We start from the raw sequence: 10,281 nt of genomic DNA, 5'->3' as shown, positions 1-10,281 counted from the left end.
ACAAAACTATTTGAATCCAAGTGCCCCCCTCCACTGGATCATCAGATTGTTCATTTGTGTTTAGATTCAAAATCGAAATTGAATCATTGTCATGCTTCGAATTTTCTGATGTTTGATTATCGGGTGCATTTCTTTCTGCATCAATTGCTTGTTCTGAAATACCAAAAATCGATTCATAATTAACATCATCCATTTCAATTGAATCATCTATATTTGAAGAATTTTGCAAAATAGGATAATTTGCAAATTGATGATTAGACTTTTTAATGTAATGATCATCAAATGTCAAATTAAAAGTTTCTTCCACTTTGCGAGTTCGCTTATTTAACACTCTATAAGCAACATAATTGTGTGAATATCCCAAGAAAATTCCTTCATCAGCTTCTGTTTGAAACTTCGAAAGATTATCCTTAAGATTCATTATGAAACACCTACATCCAAAAACATGAAAAAATTTGACATTAGGTTTTCGATTATTGATTATTTCATAAGGAGTAACATTAAACCGTTTATGAATGAATGATCGATTTTGAGTAAAACAAGCAGTTGAAACAGCTTCAGCCCAAAGATATTGAGGTAAATTCGAATAAGCCAACATTGTTCTTGCAGCTTCGCATAATGATCGATTTCTTCTCTCAGCTACACCATTTTGTTGTGGTGTATAAGGAGATGAAAAATTATGCGAAATTCCTTTCTCCACCAGAAATGAATCAAAAAGACGATTTTTGAATTCAGTTCCATGATCACTTTTAATTTTTCGAACTGACTTCTTCAATGAAACCTCCATTTTCTTGATAAAATCAATCATCATTTGTGAAACTTCGGATTTTAACCTGAGAAAATAAACCCACGTAAATCTTGAAAAATCATCTACAATTACTAAAATGTACCTTTTCTTGTTAAGAGTAGCAACTGTTGAAGGACCACATAAATCAATATGCAAGAGTTCGAGGGGTTCAACAATCTTCGAATCTATTGTGATAGGATGACCTTGTTTGTGTTGTTTTCCTACTTCACCAGCTGCACACAAACTGTTATTATCATATTTAAGAATGGGTAAACCTCTTACCAGATCCTTGTCCGACAAGTTTGTTGATGTTTCGAAAATTGAGATGTGATAATCTCCTGTGCCATAACCAGCTAACATCGGCAGCAGCCTTCGAAAGTAAACACACAACAGGTTTGCCTACAATAGGAACAATATCCAATGTAAACATATCACCTTTTCGTTTTGACTTAAGTAAAACTTCCTTTGTCTTAACATTCGAAATGACACTGCCTTCTTCATTAAAAAGAACTTGATTTCCAGTGCCCACAACAAGTTGTGAAACACTTATCAAATTGTGTTGTAAACCTTCAACAAATGCAACTCGGTTGACGGTGAAATTTCCATTCGTTATCTTTCCATAACCCTTGACTTTGCATTTGTGATTATTGCCAAACTTAACCACTCCTCCATTTTCTAGGCTTCGAAAATCACGCAAGTTTTCCTTCTTCCCAGTCATGTGACGTGAGCAACCACTATCAATATACCACTTGTTATCATATTGCTCGTCACAAAGTACCTGCGATTATTGAAAAAATTTAGGTACCCAAGCCATGTTGGGTCCATTCATATTAGGTTTGTTTTTCAATTGTAAAGTACAACCATTAACCCAATCACAAACTTTTGTTTTGAAACTGTCAATAAATTTAACATTTTCATTCGAAGGGTCAGATATATGAGTTTTTATTATTTTCAAATTTTCACTAATTATACCCTTCGCATTTTGAGTTTGTGATGTTTCACTTTTTGCTTTTGTGACCGGCTGCCAAACTTTAACTGAAATATTTGATTCTTTGGATGACGAACTACCATTTGTTGAAGGATTAGCATACTTTTCATACGCCTCATGTATCTGTTCTTTTGAAAACTTACTTGATTGATATATTTTTCCTTTTCCTTCCAACCAATGATCAATATTTCTTTTCGTTGTTATTCCCTTCGCATATGAGACTTTGTCAGCTTGTTTCTTCAATAGATTATAACATTTTGCTGAACTTGGAACATAATCCACTTTTGGTTTTGAAATATATGATTCATGATAAGATGTATTGATTTGTGATTTTGAAATCTGTGTTCCAACCTTTTTCTGAAAAAAATTTCTTGGTAGTGTTGTTTTTGTTCCATTTGAAACTTTTGTTTTAATATTTGAAAATGAATCATTTTTCTTTTTAAAACTTTGAGACTTTGATTTTTCTCTAAAAACTTTTCTTCCTCTTGAAAAATTTGTTGATATCATATTTAATGATTCAATAGTTTGCCAAAAAATTGTTTTTCTCGCTTGACGTTTCGATATATTATTTTCCTTTGAAAAATTTTCAACTTGAGCTTTAAATTCTTTTGAATTTAATTTTATTGCTTTGTTGACTGTTTTAACATCTGTTTTAACACCTTCGTGCTTTGTAAACACATTTTCAGTTGGGTTAACTTTCTTCTTTTCAACTTTTGACTTTTCAACCCATACTCTTTTTGGTTTTTGATGTTGAAATTTATATGAATTCTTTGTAAGATTGTTTTCAACTGTGCTTTGATTCGAAAAGAAATCTTCATTTGAAGTTTGCATATTGTCTTCCTCAACCATCTTTTTGAATTCATGCTTTATATTTTCAACATTACCTGTTGTTACGAAGACTTGATTTGGGAACACAATATCATCAGTGCATTTAAAGATTGGATAAACAACAGTATTCGATTCAAGATAATGAGCACCTTTTTCACTAAAAATTTTCTCAAATTCTTGTGTATCCAAATAAACTTGATCAACCACCACTCGAGGAATTTCAATTTCTTTCGACCTTTGAATTGGCTTCGAATTTGTGTTTTCTTCCTCATTATCACTATCATCGGTTTGACTATCATGTATTTCCACAAACTCCATATCACAAACTTTCGAAGTTGAGGGTTCATCAGTGTCAATTTTTATGAATAAATCTTCACATTTTTCTTTCCCTTTAAAAGAATTTGCTACATTTATGATAGACAATTGAGAACAATCTACATCCTCTAAATCACTAATTTCACTAATATTATCAGAATTATCTTCAATATCAGCAAAATTAGTTTCACAATTAGATGTAGAATTCTCAGTCTTTTTCAAAATTCGAAGTTGTTCTGATTTAGATAAGGTCTCATTTACAATTTTTACTAAATCATTAGCATCAAGATAATCTTCGACTTTAGCAATTCCAAATCTAAACCTATCATCTGGAACTTTGTTAAAATCAGAAATTTCTTTTTCACAATCATCTGAAATACTATCTACCTTAGCTCTATCATAAGCTAAAAATGGTAGTAATTTTCTATGTTGTTCCTTACTTATTTCACTCGAATGATGTAACTCAGTTAATTTTCCATACAATCTTTTCGCAGAATTACAAAAAATATTTCTTTGTGCTAACAACAAGTTTATTTCCTTTGCTAAACTCTCCTTATCCTCCATAATATTCGAAACTTGCAATTCTAAGTAATCAATCCTAGTGACTTTTGAATCCAATTTTTTTCTTGTCTCTAGTAATTGATCACATAACTTTTTCGCTTCATTGCTAGCAGACACAACAATTGAATCAAAGTAAGTAACAGTTTCATCAAAAGATACTAACTCAGAATTATATGCAGAAACTAGAATGTTAAAAGATTCAAGAATGTTACGTACCTTGGTAGTCATGGGCGACCTGTCAGTAGACTTCGAAACGAAGCATTGCCCACACACTTCGTAAGTCTGTTCTTCATCTGAATCCTCTTCCATCTTTGCATACATAGCTCCATGTGATGGATTTTTCATCTCTTCATCATCTGAACCTGAAGACCATATTTGATATGTGCCATCCGATTCAGTTTCTCCATGAGCCACCAATGACAAATTCTTTTCTTTCGACTTTACTTCCTCCAGTTTCTCAGTGTAATAAGCTTCATCCTTTGTTTTATTTTTCTTTTCCTCCTTCTTCCTCAACAAGCAATCTACTACCAAGTGATTTGCTCCATAGCAATAATGGCAATTAATCCCTGTATCACCTTTTAACATCATCTTCATTTGCTTCATTTCACTCTTCGAATCAGTCTTCACTTCTTTCTTCTTCTCATCCACTTTATTTTTGTTCTCAAAACTACCCTTCGAATCTGATGACTTTATCTTTGGATTAAAAGGTTTCTTGAAAAATTTCTTTACTCGATTGTTTGAGTAAAATGCAACAGCCTCATCATCAGAATTCATCAGAAAACCTTCTTCTTCATCAGACTTCGATTTTTCATTCTCTCTTTCTGAAACCTTCGAAACAAGTGCCAATGGTCCACCAAGACTTGCAATCGCTTCCTCAGCTATTTCATTAACTTCATTTTCATGAGATTTTAATTGATTGTATAGGTCATTCAAAGTCGAAGTATCAAAAATCTGTTGATTTTTGACCATCATACTCACACTCCTCCACTCTTTTCGAAGTCCCATTACAAATATCAAGTTGTATTCCATTGATGACCTTGTAATATTATAACGATTACAACGATAGATTAGCTCGTTGAACCGATCATAGTATACTTCAATGGATTCAGATTCTTTCTGTTTGAAATCTTTGAGTTCCACCAGGCATTGTTTCACAGATGTGATCTTCGTCTTTTCACTTTCTTGAAATTTGTCTTTGAGATTGTTCCAGATTTCTTTAGCTGTTGTGCATGTTCTGACATAATTGTACACAACAGGAGGTAAGGCACCTCTTAATTCCCTCATGCATTTCTTCTCCAGTTGTTTTAAACGATTGGATTGATTATCTACTTCCGAACTGCTTGAAGACACACCGATTGGTTGAACTTGTGCAGGTTGGTTGATTTCTCCTGAGATGCATTTCCATAATTCTTCATCCAATCCGTTCAAGTAATCTTGCATACGATCTGCCCACTGATAGTAATATTCTGGAATAAGCATCAGAATCTTTGTGGATGAACCAAGCAAATGAGAAAATGATGTCATCAAATTCAGATTGAATGACGCCATTGTTGTACGGACAAAAACTTCAAGATGATACAAAAACTTTGAGAATATTAAAATCAAATTGTATTTTTCAAATCAGAATTACACAACGAACACTCGATTTACAAATATGTTCGCAGAATCAAATCCTAGATTTAGATCAAGAAGAATTTTTCACACTCAAAAAGAACGGAAACTTTTTGAATCAAACAGTAGATTCAAAAATCTTTTTGAACGTATGAAAATCAGATCACAGAAAGGATTCCTGCTCTGATACCAATTGATGAGATTTGTAATCGAGTTTAAAATCAATTCAAGTATGAATTTAGAAAGAAGAATAACGATGAACACGAGAGTAAATATAATATTTGTTCAGCTCATATTATGCTTTTGATTTTACAGAGTACAAAGAATAATCTGTAAAAGCTGAGTAAAAAGTTCTACTACTCACTTAGTACAGACCCCTATTTATAGGAGAACAAAAGCATAACAATACTAAGGACTAAACATTAAGACTACTCTTTATAATGCCTTAGTACAAATAACATTACATCCGAAAACCCTTCTTACGAAGACAAAATAAACTTCGTAACAATCTAACTGACACTTCGACTGTTACAACATTTAAGCCCTAACATAGACAGGCCGAGGCTTCTACCAAAAAGAGCAACCACCAGCCCAAGAAGAAAGTAGATTTGGAAAACATTTTGACCCGATTTATGGAAGCTTCCGAGAAAAGACATGATGATACCGATGCAGTGCTAAAGTAACACATGAAAATGATGAAAGAACACAAGACAATGATGATTGACCTACAAGCTTCATTAAGAAATCATCAAGCATTGATCCATAATATCAAAGTCCAAATTGGTCAATTAACTACTTTGGTGAGCAACAAATTATCCTCACAATTTCCCGAAAAGAATGCTCAATCCCATGTTATGATGATTGAGACTGAAGAAGAGGCCATCTGTGAGTTCCGAGAAGCATTAGAAGTGGAGCCAAGGCAGCCCGACCAGAACCGAAGAAGTTAAAGATCAAAAATCAAAGTTTTGCTGTAATACCAGGTTCATGACATGAGCCCGATATGCACAGGACGTGGGACCAATCTGAACAGAAAACTTCAGAAAATGTTCCAGCTTATCGTCCGCCTTTACCGTTTCTGTCTCGAGCTAATCTTAGCCCACTGGAAAGGGAGCATTTGGAATTCATAAAGCATGTAAAGGGTATTCCTATAAATACTCCTTTTGTTGAGACGTTAGCTAAAATTCCCGAGTATGCAAAGTTCCTACAAGATTTAATGGATACTCGTCAACAATTGAAGAAAAATTCAAAGGTGGTTTTAAGTGAGCAAAGTTCAAGGGTAGTGTTGGGAGAGTTACCAAAGAAGATGGGAGATCCTGGACGCCTCACTCTTCCATGTGAGTTTGGGAAGAATCTAAAGACTTATGCTTTAGCCGATTCTGGGGCTAGCATAAATTTGATGCCTTTCTCATTTTACAAAAAGCTTAATATTTAGAAGATGAAGGCTACCAAAATGACAATTCACATGGCAAACCGTTCAGTGACACAACCAAGGGGCATTGTAGAAGACATATTAGTAAAATTTGGGAAATTCATTTTCCCAATAGATTTTGTGATTATGGATATGAAAGAAGATCCCGATGTCCCCAATATTCTTGGTCGCCCATTACTTAATACTGTTGGTGCCTTGGTTGATATCCGCGAGTCCAAGATCACTTTGAGGATAGGGGATGAAAAGGAAATTTTTGGAATAGAATATGGTTTCCAAGGAAGTGATGTTCAAGGAGAGGTTTTCAATATAGATGAAGAGAATGAACTTGAAGATTAGAGAAGCTCATGGAGGAATAAATCAAAACAATTCAACAAGTTAAACGAACAAAACCGAGAGCATCCGTCCCGTTTTTTATTGAAGTCATTGCCTACACAAATCCAACTTCTTGGGTAAGTAAGGAAAGCAATGAAATATCGAGTGATGATGAAGACGGGGTAACTTCCAAGGAGACAAGTGTAATGGTGAAGGAAGAAAAGATTCCTATGGATCTGAAGAATAAAGAAAAATTGGAGACTAAAGGGATCAAAAGGAAGCTTGATGAAGACGAGAAAAAAGCTATAAATGAGAACTCAAAGAAGGCGTACATTCGACGTGCCCAAGCTTACAAGAGGCGATGGAAAGAACATAGGATTCAGGTGGTGATGGACTCCTCTGACAGTTCAACGTAGGGAGGCATGGAGTCCATCTCAAGACACCATAAAAAGGAAGCGCTTCTCGGGAGGCAACCCGAGTTCGGTTTGAATTTTCTTTTCCTTTTATTTTATCTTTTGCATTTTTAGGAAAATCAATCGTATCATCTAAATCATTTTGTGCATGATAGAACACTAAGTATGGAGTCCCTAAAATTAAGTTGTAACAAATTAAGAAATATAGTTAATAAAATTTTTTTGGAGTTTTTAAGAAATTATATGCTCAAACAGACTTCACAACGTGAGTCAACACGATTCACGACGTGAGTCCAGGAGGATTTACGGACTCCTTCTTCATTAGCCCAATACATTCCAACCCACTTATTATTTAATTGAATGACCCAACCGCTTAGCCCAAGATGGCTCACGACGTGAATCATATGAATTCATGACGTGAATTTTGAAAGGATCACGAGACCATTGTTAAAGGTCAGATACCTTTTCACCTAACCACTTCTTTATTCCTCGCGAAGTGAAGGTGTTCTTTCTTGGTCCCCCATTCCGATTTCAACCCTACTACACTTCATTTTCCAATTTTGCTTACGTAAACTCCCTCATAAGGTATTCATTTCTTGTTTTTAATAGATAATTTTGCTTTAATAGTTGAATTTAGGGCTAGGGTTTGGTGTTTATTGCATTGTTGAAATTTGCCCTGAAATTCATGTTATATCCATTGCATGTGACTGGAATGTGTTTAGAATTGTTCTAGTATAAAACCCTATCCATTATTTTCGTCCGATTCGTACACTACCTTGACAGTTGCTGACTTTCGCTAGCGAACTCACGATGTGAATCTTTAGGGATTCACGACATGAATCCTGGGCACCATCTGACCAATTTTCTGTTTATTACTAATCTGTTGGATCTTTCTTGTTTGGTTGTTTGTTATTTCTTTTTGTAGAAATGGCTCCTAGACACAAGGTTCCAACAGGGTGGCCAACTTGCACCTGTTTTATGTTTTCCCAACAAACTTGTCATGAGATGTTCTTATGCATTGAAATAACCGTTTGGGGTGGCTAGATAACCGTGAGTTCACTGTTGCCCCGACTATTAATTGGCAAAGGTTGAGGGAGGTTGGATTGGTTGATCGGTTAAACCCACTTCTTACAAAGTTATTTTTGGGTAAGGGCTACTCTTTTTCATGCAAAGGATGGAACAACTTGTTTGCTATTCAAGAACGGGTCTATAAGGAATTATGTGTGGAGTTTTTCTCAACTGTAACATTTCATGAGAATGTTCAAGACCCCAATTACCCCCATGCCTTGGTTTTTGGCTTAGGAGGGGAATACCGGGAGTGTAGCCTGGTTGAATTTTCATAGAGGATGGGATTGTATGAGACCCATGAGGCTATGTCCCCAGAGTTTGCTTTGTTCTTACGAGAGGCTATCCGTGGATATGAGGGAGGAATTTTCGGGTCCGAGTTCTGGAGCAACATTGCATCAGGGGTGTTTAATTCCGGCGTGTCACTGGAAATTAGTATCAAGTCGTCAATTCACCGTCTCATTCACCGACTCATCACTTTTTCTATCCATCATAGGCGCCATGGAGACAAGGTTACAAAGATTAATTTGTTCTTTTTATATTTTGTAGGCGGGAATGTGTTGCAACATCCCGTACTTTCTAGCCCGTTACTTGGCGGAGTCTGCAGTGAGTTCCCGACTTGGGAGCCCGATATGTGGGGGACATTTTGTGACCCGGTTGTCCCGGTCCTACGATATAATAATTCCTAACATCACATGGACTTTGACTTGCATGGATGGGGGTGAGTTTTCATTGGGACATTTGGAAACAATGCGGGTGGTAAGGAACTATGGGACGCATTAGGGGATTGTACATTCTGATGGTGAAGAGGATGATGGCCCACAAACCGAACAAGGTGACCAACCCGCACCCCAACAGAGGTCAATAGGACGAAGAAATATAAGAGGACGAGGCGACATAGGCCAACCGGTGCACCAAAATGCACCCATGGGAGGATCCAACTTTGAGGGAGACATGTCAGGTTACTTTGATCAATTGTCATTAAGTGCGAATTGGATTGGTGGGATGGTGGAGAATTTGGTGCAACACTTGCATGTTGAGCAACCTACTCATTTGGGGTATCATTACCCAATTTGCCCTAGGTGGAGGGAGTATCAAAGTCAAGGAGGAGATGTAGCGGGAATGAGTGGAGCTCAAAGAGATGAAGATGACGATTGATCACTTTATTTTGTTTAGTTTTTAGTTTTTAGTTGATTTGTTTTTTCTTTTGTTTTTGAAATTTGATTTGGTTTGTAAGACTCTTTAAGCTATTATGTTACTTTTCTATTTCTTTTGGTTGTTAATTCCCAGATTTGCTAAAGGAGTTACGGGAAGGAAAGTTGAGATGAGAGCGTTTACGTCTAACTAAGCGTCGTTTAGAGTTTAGAGTCGAGACACACAATTTTAAATAAGTGTGGGATGAGTCAAGATAGAGGATAGAGTTAAAGAAGATTCATAAAATGTTGCATTAGAAGGGTCTTATTCAATTAAGACATTTGGTTGAAGACAGTAGATGAAGGCAGGATCACTTTCTGATTGCCCAGTTCTCACGTCGTGAATGCTTATTATTCACGTCGTGAGTCCAATATTAATGATTTTTTAGGACACACTTTTTAGCGACATCATGTCGTGGCATACACCTTCACGTCGTGAATCCGTATGTTTCGCAAAAATGAAGCCCATTGATGCATTTTACTTCATGGTTCACCACTTTTCTTCTTGGGATTATTATGAAGAGTATTTTGGCTCGTTTTCTCTAACATTCAAGGTGGCATATGCTTTCCCACATTTGTATTTATGATTTGGAGATTTGCACCACATTTGTTGAAGATTGAAGTTTCGATTCCATGTTTGTTGACACATCTACATAATTCACGAGTTTAAGATCCAAGTTCCTATTTAGAAGAAGTCCATATTCGAGATGCACATTTCATCCGCACGATTGGAATTTGATCTCGCCACTACTATCCCAGGGGAGTTTGTTCCCTTTTCT

General features: G+C 35.9%; 1 protein-coding gene across 1 annotated transcript; it reads left to right on the top strand.

The window, feature by feature from the left end:
* The first annotated feature begins 6,090 nt into the window (after window positions 1-6,090).
* LOC145095060 (uncharacterized) lies at window positions 6,091-6,855 on the top strand. The gene is made up of 2 exons (XM_079033002.1): window positions 6,091-6,366; window positions 6,523-6,855. Exons 1-2 carry the CDS (start codon window positions 6,091-6,093, stop codon window positions 6,853-6,855), a joined length of 609 nt encoding a protein of 202 aa, XP_078889128.1.
* Window positions 6,856-10,281: the final 3,426 nt, after the last annotated feature.

Source organism: Lactuca serriola, chromosome 3 (assembly GCF_051521515.1).
Source record: "Lactuca serriola cultivar US96UC23 chromosome 3, Lser_US96UC23_V15, whole genome shotgun sequence".
In the NCBI taxonomy this organism is placed as follows: domain Eukaryota; kingdom Viridiplantae; phylum Streptophyta; class Magnoliopsida; order Asterales; family Asteraceae; genus Lactuca; species Lactuca serriola.
The sequence above is the reverse complement of the archived record's forward strand: the minus strand, read 5'-3'. Positions and strand labels throughout refer to the sequence as shown.